The sequence below is a fragment of the Oncorhynchus kisutch genome, linkage group LG17 (genome assembly GCF_002021735.2).
Source record: "Oncorhynchus kisutch isolate 150728-3 linkage group LG17, Okis_V2, whole genome shotgun sequence".
In the NCBI taxonomy this organism is placed as follows: domain Eukaryota; kingdom Metazoa; phylum Chordata; class Actinopteri; order Salmoniformes; family Salmonidae; genus Oncorhynchus; species Oncorhynchus kisutch.
Window position 1 is genome coordinate 87797549 of NC_034190.2, and position 18475 is coordinate 87816023.

Consider the following 18475-nt stretch of genomic DNA (forward strand, 5'->3'; position numbering starts at 1 on the left):
ACATCAAATGCATACTCCAATTGGTCTATTTTTAAAACCCTCAAACGCCATGTTAGGCATATCTAATTTAGAAAAAGGCCATCATCACTGTCCATCGGGAATGATAGGCAAATTCTTCACGTTTAACGTCCAAACTGCATCATGCCAATGATTTGATCAGTTTCATAGGAATATACATTTAGATATTAAATTATTGTTTCGTGAGCGAATCAAAGCAGATGGTTTTAATTAACTAACTATTAGCCTTTTTGTATTTTGTTTCAATCAAAGCAGATATCCTGCCTAGTGGCTCGTTCCGTTCAGTTTTGGCGCATGATATATATATATATATACACTGCTCTAAAAAATAAAGGGAACACTTAAACAACACAATGTAACTCCAAGTCAATCACACTTCTGTGAAATCAAACTGTCCACTTAGGAAGCAACACTGATTGACAATACATTTCACATGCTGTTGTGCAAATGGAATAGACAACACGTGGAAATTATAGGCAATTAGCAAGACACCCCCAATAAAGGAGTGGTCTGCAGGTGGTGACCACAGACCACTTCTCAGTTCCTATGCTTCCTGGCTGATGTTTTGGTCACTTTTGAATGCTGGTGTTGCTTTCACTCTAGTGGTAGCATGAGACGGTGTCTACAACCCACACAAGTGGCTCAGGTAGTGCAGCTCATCCAGGATGGCACATCAATGCGAGCTGTGGCAAGAAGGTTTGCTGTGTCTGTCAGCGTAGTGTCCAGAGCATGGAGGCGCTACCAGGAGACAGGCCAGTACATCAGGAGATGTGGAGGAGGCCGTAGGAGGGCAACAACCCAGCAGCAGGACCGCTACCTCCGCCTTTGTGCAAGGAGGAGCACTGCCAGAGCCCTGCAAAATGACCTCCAGCAGGCCACAAATGTGCATGTGTCTGCTCAAACGGTCAGAAACAGACTCCATGAGGGCCCGGCGTCCACAGGTGGGGGTTGTGCTTACAGCCCAACACCGTGCAGGACGTTTTTCATTTGCCAGAGAACACCAAGATTGGCAAATTCGCCACTGGCGCCCTGTGCTCTTCACAAATGAAAGCAGGTTCACACTGAGCACATTTGACAGACGTGACAGAGTCTGGAGACGTCGTGGAGAACGTTCTACTGCCTGCAACATCCTCCAGCATGACCGGTTTGGCGGTGGGTCAGTCATGGTGTGGGGCGGCATTTCTTTGGGGGGCTGCACAGCCGTCCATGTGCTCGCCAGAGGTGGCCTGACTGCCATTAGGTACCGAGATGAGATCCTCAGACCCCTTGTGAGACCATATGCTGGTGCGGTTGGCCCTGGGTTCCTCCTAATGCAAGACAATGCTAGACCTCATGTGGCTGGAGTGTGTCAGCAGTTCCTGCAAGAGGAAGGCATTGATGCTATGGACTGGCCCGCCCGTTCCCCAGACCTGAATCCAATTGAGCACATCTGGGACATCATGTCTCGCTCCATCCACCAACGCCACGTTGCACCACAGACTGTCCAGGAGTTGGCGGATGCTTTAGTCCAGGTCTGGGAGGAGATCCCTCAGGAGACCATCCGCCACCTCATCAGGAGTATGCCCAGGTGTTGTAGGGAGGTCATACAGGCACGTGGAGGCCAAACACACTACTGAGCCTCATTTTGACTTGTTTTAAGGACATTACATCAAAGTTGGATCAGCCTGTATGGGTTGATAAATTTGATTTCCATTGATCATTTGTGTGTGATTTTGTTGTCAGCACATTCAACTATGTAAAGAAAAAATTATTTAATAAGAATATTTCATTCATTCAGATCTAGGATGTGTTATTTTAGTGTTCCCTTTATTTTTTTGAGCAGTGTATTTTGTGATTATTCAGCTTCAACTAACCGTCCTAAAATCGAATTAGAAATTAGCTGTTTTTGGTGTAAGAGTAACGTTATAGGCCTGTTATACTATGATATTATATTCAGTTCTTTCATGGTGTTGTTAAAGAAGTTGAAACAACTTGTGATGCTGAAGGACAGCCCTGCCATTTGGCCAGTTCAGGAACAAACAGCAGTAGTTTGCAGTAAGCTATAGTCTAACATGGACCACCACTCTGTGGTATCACTAGTCTAACATGGACCACCACTCTGTGGTATCACTAGTCTAACAGGGCCCACCACTCTGTGGTATCACTAGTCTAACAGGGCCCACCACTCTGTGGTATTACTAGTTGTAGGCTGTAGTCTAACAGGGCCCACCACTCTGTGGTATCACTAGTCTAACATGGACCACCACTCTGTGGTATCACTAGTCTAACAGGGCCCACCACTCTGTGGTATTACTAGTCTAACAGGGCCCACCACTCTGTGGTATTACTAGTCTAACAGGGCCCACCACTCTGTGGTATTACTAGTTGTAGGCTGTAGTCTAACAGGGCCCACCACTCTGTGGTATCACTAGTCTAACAGGGCCCACCACTCTGTGGTATCACTAGTCTAACAGGGCCCACCACTCTGTGGTATTACTAGTTGTAGGCTGTAGTCTAACAGGGCCCACCACTCTGTGGTATCACTAGTCTAACAGGGCCCACCACTCTGTGGTATTACTAGTTGTAGGCTATAGTCTAACAGGGCCCACCACTCTGTGGTATTACTAGTCTAACAGGGCCCACCACTCTGTGGTATTAGTAGTTGTAGGCTGTAGTCTAACATGGACCACCACTCTGTGGTATCACTAGTCTAACAGGGCCCACCACTCTGTGGTATTACTAGTCTAACAGGGCCCACCACTCTGTGGTATCACTAGTTGTAGTCTATAGTCTAACAGGGCCCACCACTCTGTGGTATCACTAGTCTAACAGGGCCCACCACTCTGTGGTATTACTAGTCTAACAGGGCCCACCACTCTGTGGTATTACTAGTTGTAGGCTATAGTCTAACAGGGCCCACCACTCTGTGGTATTAGTAGTTGTAGGCTGTAGTCTAACAGGCTGGCCAAACTGGAAGCGCCTGCATGCGCCATCGCGCGCATGTTGATTTTTGCACCCCCACACCAGACATGATCATGACATGCAGGTTAAAATATCAAAACAACTCTGAACCAATGACATTAATTTGGGGACAGGTCGAAAAGCATTAAACATTTATGGCAATATAGCTGGGATATTAACATTGGGTTGTAATTTTACCTGAAATGCACAAGGTCCTCTACTCTGACAATTAATCCACAGTTAAAACAGTAAACTGAATTCCTTTCTTGTCATCTCTCCTTCCTCCGGCTTCTATTTTTACTTCTTTGGACTTCGAGACATCAGTATAGAGACAAAGTGGAGTCTCAATTCAACGGCTCAGACACGAGACATATGTGTCTACAGACAATCACGGACTACAAAAGGAAAACCAGCCACGTCGCAGATACCGACGTCTTGCTTCCAGACAAGCTAAACACCTTCTTCGCCCGCTTTGAGGACAACACAGTGCCACGAATGCGGCCCGCTACCAAGGACTGTGTGCTCTCCTTCTCGGTGGCCAACGTCAGTAAGACATTTAAGCGTGTTAACCCTCACAAGGCCGGCCCAGACGGCATCCCTAGCCGCGTCCTCAGAGCATGCGCAGACCAGTGTTATTCAATCTCTCCCTATCCGAGGCTGCTGTCCCCACATGCTTTAGGATGGCCACCATTGTTCCTGTACCCAAGAAAGCAAATATAACTCAACTAAATTATTATCGCACACCCCTAGACCCAACCACAGGGCTCTCCAGAGGCTGACCTCGCCTTCTGGATGATAGCGGGGTGAACAGGCAGTGGCTCGGGTGGTTGATGTCCTTGATGATCTTCTTGGCCTTCCTGTGCCATCGGATCCTGTAGGTGTCCTGGAGGGCAGGTAGTTTCCCCCGGTGATGCGTTGGGCAGAACACAACACCCGCACAGGTGCATCAAAGCGTGGACTGAGAGACTGGGAAAAACTTGCTGCCCTATATAGACTTTAAATGGCAACTTTAATAATTAACACATCTGTGGGAACTTGGGAAAAGATGCTCAGAAAATAACATTTGTTTTGCTAAATTTCTGGTAGTCCGGGAGTTGGCAATCATTGGCCCGTTACCCCATTTAGATGACTTAGGTGATGTAATCAACAGCCAATGGTTACTTTTTGGGTTGTGACAGTATTCCAAGTCAGTACTTTAGACACTATTTAAATCTGAAGTGGTCTGAAGGGAATCAGAAAGGGTCATGTGCAGAAGAGATCATGTTCTCCCTCCCACTGTCCTGAGTCCGGCGCAGTGGGAGGGAGAAATGCTGTGACATGAGATCACCCGCTTCACAGAAATTAAGGCGTCAGTTATTTTAACACTAGTACTTGATTACCAACAACGACGAGACGGCCTACAGGGAGGAGGTGAGGGCCCTCGGAGTGTGGTGTCAGGAAAATAACCTCACACTCAACGTCAACAAAACTAAGGAGATGATTGTGGACTTCAGGAAACAGCAGAGGGAACACCCCCCTATCCACATCGATGGAACAGTAGTGGAGAGGGTAGTAAGTTTTAAGTTCCTCGGCATACACATCACAGACAAACTGAATTGGTCCACCCACACAGACAGCATCGTGAGGAAGGCGCAGCAGCGCCTCTTCAACCTCAGGAGGCTGAAGAAATTCGGCTTGCCCCCAAAAGCACTCACAAACTTCTAGATGCACAATCGAGAGCATCCTGGTACGGCAACTGCTCCACCCACAAGCGTAAGGCTCTCCAGAGGGTAGTGAGGTCTGCACAACGCATCACTGGGGGGCAAACTACCTGCCCTCCAGGACACCTACACCACCCGATGTCACAGGAAGGCCATAAAGATCATCAAGGACAACAACCACCCGAGCCACTGCCTGTTCACCCCGCTATCATCCAGAAGGCGAGGTCAGTACAGGTGCATCAAAGCTGGGACCGAGAGACTGAAAAACAGCTTCTATTTCAAGGCCATCAGACTGTTAAACAGCCACCACTAACATTGAGTGGCTGCTGCCAACACACTGACTCAACTCCAGCCACTTTAATAATGGGAATTGATGTAAAATATATCACTTGCCACTTTAAACAATGCTACCTAATATAATGTTTACATACCCTACATTATTCATCTCATATGTATACGTATATACTGTACTCTATATCATCTACTGCATCTTTATGTATCACTAGCCACTTTAACTATGCCACTTGGTTGACATACTCATCTCATATGTATATACTGTACTCGATACCATCTACTGTTTCTTGCCTATGCCGCTCTGTACCATCACTCATTCATATATCCTTATGTACATATTCTTTATCCCTTTACACTTGTGTCTTTAAGGTAGTAGTTTTGGAATTGTTAGATTACTTGTTGGTTATTACTGCATTGTCGGAACTAGAAGCACAAGCATTTCGCTACACTCGCATTAACATCTGCTAACCATGTGACAAATATAATTTGAGCTTAGGCATGGTAGAGGGAAACCAGACAAGTTTCCCAGAGTCATCTTTCAGTGATGGGGTCATATGTTGTACCTTAAAACACCACATGTAGAAATAAAACAAAGTAGTTGATCAGAACCACATCTACCGGAGGTGACTGACCTATGAATCAAGTCAAATTGTTTGTTTCTCACAACCAATTTTCAAACCAGGCAACCCCTAGTTTGTGAAACACTGTATTAGTCAGGCCTAAAACTCTGTTACACCAGCAACTACACCGATGTGCATTGTTGACTAACAGAGCATACACTAGGTGTCAACCAGAGCCTCTGGTGCAAAGTGCTTTAGAAATGCTGTGACATGAGATCACCCGCTTCACAGAAATTAAGGCGTCAGTTATTTTAACACTAGTACTTAACTAATCTAACGTCATTGTTCATTTAGGTCCAACACCAAACCAGTATTTATTTTACCCACAACCTTCAAGTCATCTGAAATCAGCAGTGAAGCTCAGAATAACGGAAGGCAACTCAGGTCAGTTTTATATTCAACAATGCACTTTTATTGGCTAGTTGTTCCTCCTCCATGTCTCTGATCTCTCGGATGCTTCTGTGCCTGTCCTGGGTGTCTAGATGGCGTGAATCTTCTTCCAGCGAGCCAGAGGACCAGTGGAAGGGATGTACTTCACCCCACAGCCATCAGGAATCACACGCTTTTCAGCCATCATTTGATCAAAGTCCACCGCGTTGAACTTAGTGAAGCCGTACTTCTTGGACATGTGGATCTGAGAGAGAGAAAGGAGAGATTGATCAGATGTTATCCAGAGGCAACCATTTTCCTCAGTGAAGGAAATATAGTTGTCTCAGCGGTCCCTTAAAGGGGCCAGCACCTCCCAGCTGGCCTCATACACAACCACAGAGTCACTGTCTGCAGCCATTGAACACCAGAACCGCACTGCAGCAGGACTGGTCAGATTAATGAGCTGCAGGGGTCTAACAGCGCACAATGAGTGTTTAAGACCTTCAAATCTCATCTATATATCGACACCAGTTACCCCAGTGTGTAGCTACTCATACAAGTGTCCGCATTTCAAATGTATATTCAGTGTGTTACCTTCTGGCGCCCGGGGAACTTGAACTTGGCTCTGCGGAGAGCCTCGATAATGTGCTCCTTGTTGCTGGCCTTGGTGCGGACAGACATGATCACCTGACCGATTCTAACACGGGCCACGGTGCCCAGAGGTTTACCGAACGCACCACGCATCCCTGTCTGGAGCCTAGAAACACAGAACAAAACACGTCTCATTACTACAGGCAACACATTACTGACAAGGAATAGTTATTGTGCTTTACAGCAAGCAGAGACCAGGGAAACTAGAGAAGAAACCTGGAGAGGAACCAGACTCAGGGTCATTTTGAACACATTCACAGTAAAACATTAATGCTAATTACCCAAATACAGCAACGGCCAAGACCATGGCCACATGGCGCCCCATTCTCTACAGTGCACTACTGTTGACCAGAGGCTGTTCATATTACCCACAACCCCCAGCCCAGTCAGTCCCGGTCTACAACCCCCCAGCCCAGTCGGTCGGTCCCGGTCTACAACCCCCAGCCCAGTCAGTCGGTCCCGGTCTACAACCCCCAGCCCAGTCAGTCGGTCCCGGTCTACAACCCCCAGCCCAGTCAGTCGGTCCCGGTCTACAACCCCCAGCCCAGTCAGTCGGTCCCGGTCTACAACCCCCAGCCCAGTCAGTCGGTCCCGGTCTACAACCCCCAGCCCAGTCAGTCGGTCCCGGTCTACAACCCCCAGCCCAGTCAGTCGGTCCCGGTCTACAACCCCCAGCCCAGTCAGTCGGTCCCGGTCTACAACCCCCAGCCCAGTCAGTCGGTCCCGGTCTACAACCCCCAGCCCAGTCAGTCGGTCCCGGTCTACAACCCCGAGCCCAGTCAGTCGGTCCCGGTCTACAACCCCCAGCCCAGTCAGTCGGTCCCGGTCTACAACCCCCAGCCCAGTCAGTCGGTCCCGGTCTACAACCCCCAGCCCAGTCAGTCGGTCCCGGTCTACAACCCCCAGCCCAGTCAGTCGGTCCCGGTCTACAACCCCCAGCCCAGTCAGTCGGTCCCGGTCTACAACCCCCAGCCCAGTCAGTCGGTCCCGGTCTACAACCCCCAGCCCAGTCAGTCGGTCCCGGTCTACAACCCCCAGCCCAGTCAGTCGGTCCCGGTCTACAACCCCCAGCCCAGTCAGTCCTGGTCTGACGCACGGCAGCACCAGTTGTAAAGCGTTGTCTCAGCGGTCCCTTAAAGGGGCCAGCACCTCCCAGCTGGCCTCATACACAACCACAGAGTTACTGTCTGCAGCCATTGAACACCAGAACCGCACGTCAGCGGGACTGGTCGGCTTAATAAGCTGCAGGTGTGTTTTAGGAGTTTAGAACAGTGCTGTACCTGTCAGCCCCAGCGCAGGACAACATCTTGTTGATACGGATGACATGGAAGGGGTGCAGGCGGACCCGGATGTGGAAGCCGTCTTTTCCACAAGTCTTCACCATGTACTTGTTGGCACAGATACGGGCTGCCTCCAGAGCTAGAGGAGAGATGGAAGAGTTAACACAGACTGCCTCCAGAGGAGAGATGGGAGAGTTAACACAGACAGCCTCCTCCTCCAGAGGAGAGATAGATGGGAGAGTTAACACAGACTGCCTCCTCCAGAGGAGAGATAGATGGGAGAGTTAACAGACTGCCTCCTCCAGAGGAGAGATGGGAGAGTTAACACAGACTGCCTCCAGAGGAGAGATGGGATAGTTAACACAGGCTACCTCCAGAGGAGAGATGGGATAGTTAACACAGGCTACCTCCAGAGGAGAGATGGGAGAGTTAACACAGACTGCCTCCAGAGGAGAGATGGGATAGTTAACACAGACTGCCTCCAGAGGAGAGATGGGATAGTTAACACAGGCTGCCTCCAGAGGAGAGATGGGATAGTTAACACAGGCTGCCTCCAGAGGAGAGATGGGATAGTTAACACAGGCTGCCTCCAGAGGAGAGATGGGATAGTTAACACAGACTGCCTCCAGAGGAGAGATGGGAGAGTTAACACAGACTGCCTCCAGAGGAGAGATGGGATAGTTAACACAGGCTGCCTCCAGAGGAGAGATGGGATAGTTAACACAGGCTGCCTCCAGAGGAGAGATGGGATAGTTAACACAGGCTACCTCCAGAGGAGAGATGGGATAGTTAACACAGGCTACCTCCAGAGGAGAGATGGGATAGTTAACACAGGCTGCCTCCAGAGGAGAGATGGGATAGTTAACACAGGCTGCCTCCAGAGGAGAGATGGGATAGTTAACACAGGCTGCCTCCAGAGGAGAGATGGGATAGTTAACACAGACTGCCTCCAGAGGAGAGATGGGATAGTTAACACAGACTACCTCCAGAGGAGAGATGGGATAGTTAACACAGGCTGCCTCCAGAGGAGAGATGGGATAGTTAACACAGGCTACCTCCAGAGGAGAGATGGGAGAGTTAACACAGGCTACCTCCAGAGGAGAGATGGGATAGTTAACACAGGCTACCTCCAGAGGAGAGATGGGATAGTTAACACAGGCTGCCTCCAGAGGAGAGATGGGAGAGTTAACACAGGCTACCTCCAGAGGAGAGATGGGATAGTTAACACAGGCTGCCTCCAGAGGAGAGATGGGATAGTTAACACAGGCTGCCTCCAGAGGAGAGATGGGATAGTTAACACAGGCTGCCTCCAGAGGAGAGATGGGATAGTTAACACAGACTGCCTCCAGAGGAGAGATGGGAGAGTTAACACAGACTGCCTCCAGAGGAGAGATGGGAGAGTTAACACAGACTGCCTCCAGAGGAGAGATGGGAGAGTTAACACAGGCTGCCTCCAGAGGAGAGATGGGATAGTTAACACAGACTGCCTCCAGAGGAGAGATGGGATAGTTAACACAGACTGCCTCCAGAGGAGAGATGGGAGAGTTAACACAGGCTACCTCCAGAGGAGAGATGGGAGAGTTAACACAGACTGCCTCCAGAGCTACAGAGGAGATGGAGAGATTTAGAAAGTACATGAATGTGAGATTAGATCCAACCTAGCCTTTCAGAAGACAACATGTTTTTGTGATGTGTGCCCCAGAGATGACCTGTGCCCTCACCTTCAGAGGACAGCTGCTCGTACTCGTCAGAGACCATGTGACCACACAGAGGGAACTCATCCACCCTGGCCTTCTTCCTGCCCAGGTCAAAGATCCTGATCTTAGGATCTACAGAGAGCAGAGCACATTACATACAGGAGGGGACAGAGAGCAGAGCACATTACCTACAGGAGGGGACAGAGAGCAGAGCACATTACCTACAGGGAATAGTTGACGTAGGTCTGAGTGTAATTTCTTTAAGATATCAAGCGGACATACAAAACAGCCAATTCCCTCTGTAGTTCAGCATAAACAGGTCACGTTTTGTTTCAGCGGTCCCTTAAAGGGGCCAGCACTTCCCAGCTGGCCTCATACACAACCACAGAGTCACTATCTGCAGCCAATTGAACACCAGAACCGCACGGCAGCGAGACTGGTCAGCGTCATGAGCTGCAGTTCAGAACACGGTGCCGAGGAGTCGGACAGAGCTAGTATCGTAACTTATGGGCAATTTTCAGAATGACTTTTTTGTAATTATCCGAGATGTATTTTCAGGAGCCAGCAAGTATCTTTCTCATGTCAGTCAGTAACGGTGTCTAAACTATACTGTCTTAGTGCATGGTAAAGGATAACAACTGGCTAGTTTGCCTGTCTATAAAGAGAAGGGCGGGCTGTGCGTTGATCACGCACCTCTGATTGGACAGAGTGATGCTGTATCTCTGTCTACTCACAATATCACTTTTCCTTGCATGTTTTCGGTCTGATCGTTCAGATTTCTGCTGCCTGCTACTATAACAACTCACATGGCGAGGACGTTTGATATCAAGCTATCTAACCAGCAGGGCGAGGCGAGGGGAAATATGAAACGCCTACGCTCATTTGGACTGATGAAAACTTGTCCGCCCGTTGATACAAACACTGGTCAGACCCCCCCCCCCCTTGGTTCCTAACCTGCTGTTTGTTTGGTCTAGAAACGTACAGGAAGATGTTTTGGGGTCATTTTGCAAACATCTACTTAAGCATATTAAAACAAAACATTTCCCCCCCCCCGATCACGAGTATCATCCGATCTATCAACTTGCGGATACGATCACGAGTATCATCCGATCTATCAACTTGCGGATACGATCACGAGTATCATCCGATCTATCAACTTGCGGATACGATCACGAGTATCATCCGATCTATCAACTTGCGGATACGATCACGAGTATCATCCGATCTATCAACTTGCGGATACGATCACGAGTATCATCCGATCTATCAACTTGCGGATACGATCACGAGTATCATCCGATCTATCAACTTGCGGATACGATCACGAGTATCATCCGATCTATCAACTTGCGGATACGATCACGAGTATCATCCGATCTATCAACTTGCGGATACGATCACGAGTATCATCCGATCTATCAACTTGCGGATACGATCACGAGTATCATCCGATCTATCAACTTGCGGATACGATTACGAGTATGACCATGTCTGAGTGGGTATTGGGGAATAACCAAGGAGAGGAGAAAGTAAGGAAAAGGGGTTTACCAGGCACACCGCGACAGAAGCGGGACTTGGGGTAGGGCTTGTTCTTGCAGTAGCGATAGCTGTGGAGAGAGATGGCTTGAAACAATTATCTGCTGACCAGCTACAGTACCATGCCGTCACCTTTCAATGTTTGGTTTGTCAAGTGGTTATATCAGCTGCCTTTACATTCAACACAGGAAAAGGTCAACAACGTCATTTAAGCGATCAGCGGTCCTGCAGAAACAGCCATGTTTCAGGGTGTGAAGGCAACCTAGCCAGTACAGCCATGTTTCAGGGTGTGAAGGCGATCTAGCCAGTACAGCCATGTTTCAGGGTGTGAAGGCAACCTAGCCAGTCGGTTGTGTCTCAGTCTCTTAAAGGGCCAACACCTCCCAGTGGGCCTCATAGGCAATCAGGTACTGTCTGCTGCAATTATACACCAGAACCACACTGCAGACTGATTGTCTAAATACACTGCAGGTGTGTGATGAAGTCAGTTCAAATGATACTAAGGATGTTTACACTTGTTCATGCATATTTACTGTTTGGTAAAAAAACAACGTTATATGCTGTGTAATCACAGGCCGATGTACGATACTAATAACCTTTATAACCGTTCAGCCACAGACAGGCTTCAATGGCTAGTTAACTATGCTGGTTTATGCCATTAGCGGTTAGCCTACCAACGAGTAACCTTTTTAAAATTTCACCTTTATTTAACCAGGTAGGCTAGTTGAGAACAAGTTCTCATTTGCAACTGCGACCTGGCCAAGATAAAGCATAGCAGTGTGAACAGACAACACAGAGTTACACATGGAGTAAACAATTAACAAGTCAATAACACAGTAGAAAAAAAAGAGTCTATATACATTGTGTGCAAAAGGCATGAGGAGGTAGGCAAATAATTACAATTTAGCAGACTGGAGTGATAAATGATCAGATGGTCATGTACAGGTAGAGATATTGGTGTGCAAAAGAGCAGAAAAGTAAATAAATAAAAACAGTATGGGGATGAGGTAGGTAAATTGGGTGGGCTATTTACCAATAGACTATGTACAGCTGCAGCGATCGGTTAGCTGCTCAGATAGCAGATGTTTGAAGTTGGTGAGGGAGATAAAAGTCTCCAATCTAAATGCCAACGAGCTACATTCAACACCATGTTACTACCTAAGTGACTGACCGTGACTTCGTCGACAATTGTGTAACAGACCATCTAGTTACCTAGTTATGACAGCACAAGGATTGGTTATGCAAGTAAATTACTTGACAGCAAAAACGCAAATATAGGTAGCTGGATCATTAATGCACATGGTGCGGACATATCCTCCATTTTGCATTTTCATCCAGCGACATACTTCAATCCCGAGCTAAAAAAAAATAATGTGACAAAAAACCTCACCATCGGGCTGGCCGGCGACCCATAGCTGCAATCTGTATAAATAACACACAAAACAGACACTTATTACGAAAGGAAACGGAGGTTATACGCTAGAAAGATTGTAGAGTTTGTAGAATGTTTTGAAGAGAGGCAGACACCGCCATGTGAACACGAACTCACCGAAAGGAGGAAAGGAAGTTAGAAAGACATCCGGTGCGTCATACGGACGCTTCGCCTGGAGAATTAGGATAAAAACACTCCGGTTATATTTTTGATTTGGGTAAACACTTTTGGTGTCACACGTGAAATATGGTTAGTAATCGTGTATTTTAAATTGAATATGATGGCTGTAAAATTTTCTCCGCAATAACTGGTCTACCGTGGAGCATAATGGGAAAGGTAGTTTTACTGGGAACATGGAACAAGCAACATGAACATCCAAGCGGATCACCAAAATGTAGGATGAGGTGAGGACGAGGAAAGTGTCGGTAAAATTAGTTTGGATCCCCCGACAGTGGTGTTATTTAATAACATTTTAATTGCTATGTATTGGCAAGTGAGGGGATTTGAAGCCACCAGATGGCTCCAAGGTGGCATAGCAGTTCAGACGTCTTTTGTCCTCGTCTTGTCGTGTCCTGTATATATATATATTTACAACTTTTTCACATACATTTTATTTTTATTTTCCATCAACTCATCTTCAAAACACTCTCCTGCAACCCGCCTCACCAATGTATATTTATAAAAAAAGTATTATTTACCTCAGATCTGTAATCCTCCAAGAAGCTAGCCAGAAACTCCAAGAAGCTAGCCTGAAACTAGCCAGAAGCTAATCCAGAAGCTAGTTCAGAAGCTAGTTAGCTCCTTTACTGGCAAATCGTTTTGTGGTCATCAGCTATCCTTTAGCTCGAAAATCTATCGCCAGTTCTGTACGGCGCAGCGCGGCTCGGAACGGAACATACCGGACCAATTTTTCTCTCCATGTCCCTGGACATTCATACCCGGATCTCACAGCTAGCTAGCTGCTATCCGTGTGACCATCGGAGCTAGCAAGCTCCGTCAATCACTCCTGAGTTCCATCAATCACACCTGGGCTGCAGTCACCTATCCGGACCCGTTTTACTGCCTTCGCGGAGCCCCACCGGGCCTTCACAACTGGACTGCCGACGTTATCTACCCGAAGGAGTTATTCGGCCGGCTCCTCCGTCGCGACGTTACCTGAACGCCCATCTGCGGCCTGCTAACCGTTAGCTGTCTTACCGGCTGCTATCTGAATAGACAATCGGACAATTTTTTTATTATTATTTTTTTTAAATTATTTTTTAAATTATTATTATTATATTTTCTTCTTGGGCCTCTATAACTATATCTATTGTTTTTATTTTTGTTGTTGTTGTGTGATTTGGATTAATCCCCTCTACCACACGGAACCCCACTAATCTACTGACGGAACGTAAGGGGTGGCTAACAGACCTCCATCCTATGCTAGCTTGCTACCGATGCCCTGGCTAGCTGTCTAAATCACCAACCAACCTCTCCACTCACCGGACCCTTTTGATCACTCGACTAAGCATGCCTATCCTTAATGTCAATATGTCTTGTCCATTTCTGTTCTGGTTAGTGTTTATTGGCTTATTTCACTGTAGAGCCTCTAGTCCTGCTCACTATACCTTATCCAACCTATTAGTTCCACCACCCACACATGCAATGACATCTCCTGGTTTCAACGATGTTTCTAGAGACAATATCTCTCTCTTCATCACTCAATACCTAGGTTTACCTCCACTGTATTCACATCCTGCCATACATTTGTCTGTACATTATACCTTGATGCTATTTTATCGCCCCCAGAAACCTCCTTTTACTCTATGTTCCAGACGTTCTAGACGACCAATTCTCATAGCTTTTAGCCGTACCCTTATTCTACTCCTCCTATGTTCCTCTGGCGATGTAGAGGTGAATCCAGGCCCTGCAGTGCCTAGCTCCACTCCTATTCCCCAGGCGCTCTCTTTTGACGACTTCTGTAACCGTAATAGCCTTGGTTTCATGCATGTTAACATTAGAAGCCTCCTCCCTAAGTTTGTTCTATTCACTGCTTTAGCACACTCTGCCAACCCGGATGTTCTAGCTGTGTCTGAATCCTGGCTTAGGAAGACCACCAAAAATTCTGAAGTTTTAATTCCAAACTACAACATTTTCAGACAAGATAGAACTGCCAAAGGGGGCGGTGTTGCAATCTACTGCAAAGATAGCCTGCAGAGTTCTGTCCTACTATCCAGGTCTGTACCCAAACAATTTGAACTTCTACTTTTAAAAATCCACCTCTCTAAAAACAAGTCTCTCACCGTTGCCGCCTGCTATAGACCACCCTCTGCCCCCAGCTGTGCTCTGGACACCATATGTGAACTGATTGCCCCCCATCTATCTTCAGAGTTCGTGCTGCTAGGCGACCTAAACTGGAACATGCTTAACACCCCAGCCATCCTACAATCTAAACTTGATGCCCTCAATCTCACACAAATAATCAATGAACCTACCAGGTACCTCCCCAAAACCTTAAACACGGGCACCCTCATAGATATCATCCTAACCAACTTCCCCTCTAAATACACCTCTGCTGTCTTCAACCAAGATCTCAGCGATCACTGCCTCATTGCCTGCATCCGTAATGGGTCAGCGGTCAAACGACCTCCACTCATCACTGTAAAACGCTCCCTGAAACACTTCTGCGAGCAGGCCTTTCTAATCGACCTGGCCGGGGTATCCTGGAAGGATATTGATCTCATCCCGTCAGTAGAGGATGCCTGGATATTTTTTAAAAATGCCTTCCTAACCATCTTAAATAAACATGCCCCATTCAAGAAATTTAGAACCAGGAACAGATATAGCCCTTGGTTCTCCCCAGACCTGACTGCCCTTAACCAACACAAAAACATCCTATGGCGTTCTGCATTAGCATCGAACAGCCCCCGTGATATGCAGCTGTTCAGGGAAGCTAGAAATCATTATACACAGGCAGTTAGAAAAGCCAAGGCTAGCTTTTTCAAGCAGAAATTTGCTTCCTGCAACACTAACTCAAAAAAGTTCTGGGACACTGTAAAGTCCATGGAGAATAAGAACACCTCCTCCCAGCTGCCCACTGCACTGAAGATAGGAAACACTGTCACCACTGATAAATCCACCATAATTGAGAATTTCAATAAGCATTTTTCTACGGCTGGCCATGCTTTCCACCTGGCTACTCCTACCCCGGACAACAGCACTGCACCCCCAACAGCAACTCGCCCAAGCCTTCCCCATTTCTCCTTCTCCCAAATCCATTCAGCTGATGTTCTGAAAGAGCTGCAAAATCTGGACCCCTACAAATCAGCCGGGCTAGACAATCTGGACCCTTTCTTTCTAAAATTATCTGCCGAAATTGTTGCCACCCCTATTACTAGCCTGTTCAACCTCTCTTTCGTGTCGTCTGAGATTCCCAAAGATTGGAAAGCAGCTGCGGTCATCCCCCTCTTCAAAGGGGGGGACACTCTTGACCCAAACTGCTACAGACCTATATCTATCCTACCGTGCCTTTCTAAGGTCTTCGAAAGCCAAGTCAACAAACAGATTACCGACCATTTCGAATCTCACCATACCTTCTCTGCTATGCAATCTGGTTTCAGAGCTGGTCATGGGTGCACCTCAGCCACGCTCAAGGTCCTAAACGATATCTTAACCGCCATCGATAAGAAACATTACTGTGCAGCCGTATTCATTGATCTGGCCAAGGCTTTCGACTCTGTCAATCACCATATCCTCATCGGCAGACTCGACAGCCTTGGTTTCTCAAATGATTGCCTCGCCTGGTTCACCAACTACTTCTCTGATAGAGTTCAGTGTGTCAAGTCGGAGGGTCTGCTGTCCGGACCTCTGGCAGTCTCTATGGGGGTGCCACAGGGTTCAATTCTTGGACCGACTCTCTTCTCTGTATACATCAATGAGGTCGCTCTTGCTGCTGGTGAGTCCCTGATCCACCTCTACGCAGACGACACCATTCTGTATACTTCCGGCCCTTCTTTGGACACTGTGTTAACAACCCTCCAGGCAAGCTTCAATGCCATACAACTCTCCTTCCGTGGCCTCCAATTGCTCTTAAATACAAGTAAAACTAAATGCATGCTCTTCAACCGATCGCTACCTGCACCTACCCGCCTGTCCAACATCACTACTCTGGACGGCTCTGACTTAGAATACGTGGACAACTACAAATACTTAGGTGTCTGGTTAGACTGTAAACTCTCCTTCCAGACCCATATCAAACATCTCCAATCCAAAGTTAAATCTAGAATTGGCTTCCTATTTCGCAACAAAGCATCCTTCACTCATGCTGCCAAACATACCCTTGTAAAACTGACCATCCTACCAATCCTCGACTTTGGCGATGTCATTTACAAAATAGCCTCCAATACCCTACTCAACAAATTGGATGCAGTCTATCACAGTGCAATCCGTTTTATCACCAAAGCCCCATATACTACCCACCATTGCGACCTGTACGCTCTCGTTGGCTGGCCCTCGCTTCATACTCGTCGCCAAACCCACTGGCTCCATGTCATCTACAAGACCCTGCTAGGTAAAGTCCCCCCTTATCTCAGCTCGCTGGTCACCATAGCATCTCCCACCTGTAGCACACGCTCCAGCAGGTATATCTCTCTAGTCACCCCCAAGACCAATTCTTTCTTTGGCCGCCTCTCCTTCCAGTTCTCTGCTGCCAATGACTGGAACGAACTACAAAAATCTCTGAAACTGGAAACACTTATCTCCCTCACTAGCTTTAAGCACCAACTGTCAGAGCAGCTCACAGATTACTGCACCTGTACATAGCCCACCTAAAATTTAGCCCAAAGAACTACCTCTTTCCAAACTGTATTTAATTTTTATTTATTTATTTATTTTGCTCCTTTGCACCCCATTATTTTTTTATTTCTACTTTGCACATTCTTCCATTGCAAAACTACCATTCCAGTATTTTACTTGCTATATTGTATTTACTTTGCCATCATGGCCTTTTTTTGCCTTTACCTCCCTTCTCACCTCATTTGCTCACATTGTATATAGACTTGTTTATACTGCATTATTGACTGTATGTTTGTTTTTACTCCATGTGTAACTCTGTGTCGTTTTATCTGTCGAACTGCTTTGCTTTATCTTGGCCAGGTCGCAATTGTAAATGAGAACTTGTTCTCAACTTGCCTACCTGGTTAAATAAAGGTAAAATAAATAAATAAATAAATGGCCATATTGGAACTCCCCAGGTGGATCAGTCCTCCCCATAGGAATGAATGGAATTCTACAATATTTCAATTAAAGATGCACTATGCAGAAATCGCAACGCCATTTCCTGGTTGCTAAAATTCCTGGTTGCTAAAATAGCTACCTCATTTCAGTTTATGTGATAAAACAAGCAAGTCCAGTGTAGAGAATCATCGTACCATCTAAACCACTGTTAAATATATTTTCCATAACCAAAATTATTATATTTTCAACTGTTTGAAGCTGGTGTACAAAACCGAAGGTGAAAGGCACAAAAACGAAACTTAATAATGGGAAGCATAGAAAGAGTGCACATAGAGTAGATCTACTGCATCTTAGACATTCAATGATAATGACAGATCTATAACACATAGAGTAGATCTACTGCATCTTAGACATTCAATGATAATGACAGATCTATAACACATAGAGTAGATCTACTGCATCTTAGACTTTCAATGATAATGACAGATCTATAACACATAGAGTAGATCTACTGCATCTTAGACTTTCAATGATAATGACAGATCTATAACACATAGAGTAGATCTACTGCATCTTAGACTTTCAATGATAATGACAGATCTATAACACATAGAGTAGATCTACTGCATCTTAGACTTTCAATGATAATGACAGATCTATAACACATAGAACAGATCTACTGCATCTTAGACTTTCAATGATAATGACAGATCTATAACACATA

General features: G+C 46.5%; 1 protein-coding gene and 3 non-coding genes across 4 annotated transcripts; all 4 read right to left on the minus strand.

Moving 5' to 3' along the window:
- Window positions 1–5957: 5957 nt before the first annotated feature.
- Window positions 5958–12656, minus strand: rpl10 (ribosomal protein L10). The gene is made up of 6 exons (XM_020473356.2): window positions 12496–12656; window positions 11118–11176; window positions 9594–9701; window positions 7873–8011; window positions 6536–6698; window positions 5958–6206 (listed from the first exon to the last, which is right to left on the minus strand). Exons 1-6 carry the CDS (start codon window positions 12516–12518, stop codon window positions 6051–6053), a joined length of 648 nt encoding a protein of 215 aa, XP_020328945.2. The 5' UTR covers window positions 12519–12656; the 3' UTR covers window positions 5958–6050.
- Window positions 6278–6410, minus strand: LOC116354532 (small nucleolar RNA SNORA70). Its single transcript, XR_004203868.1, has one exon. It is a non-coding gene; the product is annotated as a small nucleolar RNA SNORA70 (small nucleolar RNA).
- Window positions 7708–7840, minus strand: LOC116354531 (small nucleolar RNA SNORA70). The gene has a single exon (XR_004203867.1). It is a non-coding gene; the product is annotated as a small nucleolar RNA SNORA70 (small nucleolar RNA).
- LOC116354533 (small nucleolar RNA SNORA70) lies at window positions 9895–10028 on the minus strand. Its single transcript, XR_004203869.1, has one exon. It is a non-coding gene; the product is annotated as a small nucleolar RNA SNORA70 (small nucleolar RNA).
- Window positions 12657–18475: the final 5819 nt, after the last annotated feature.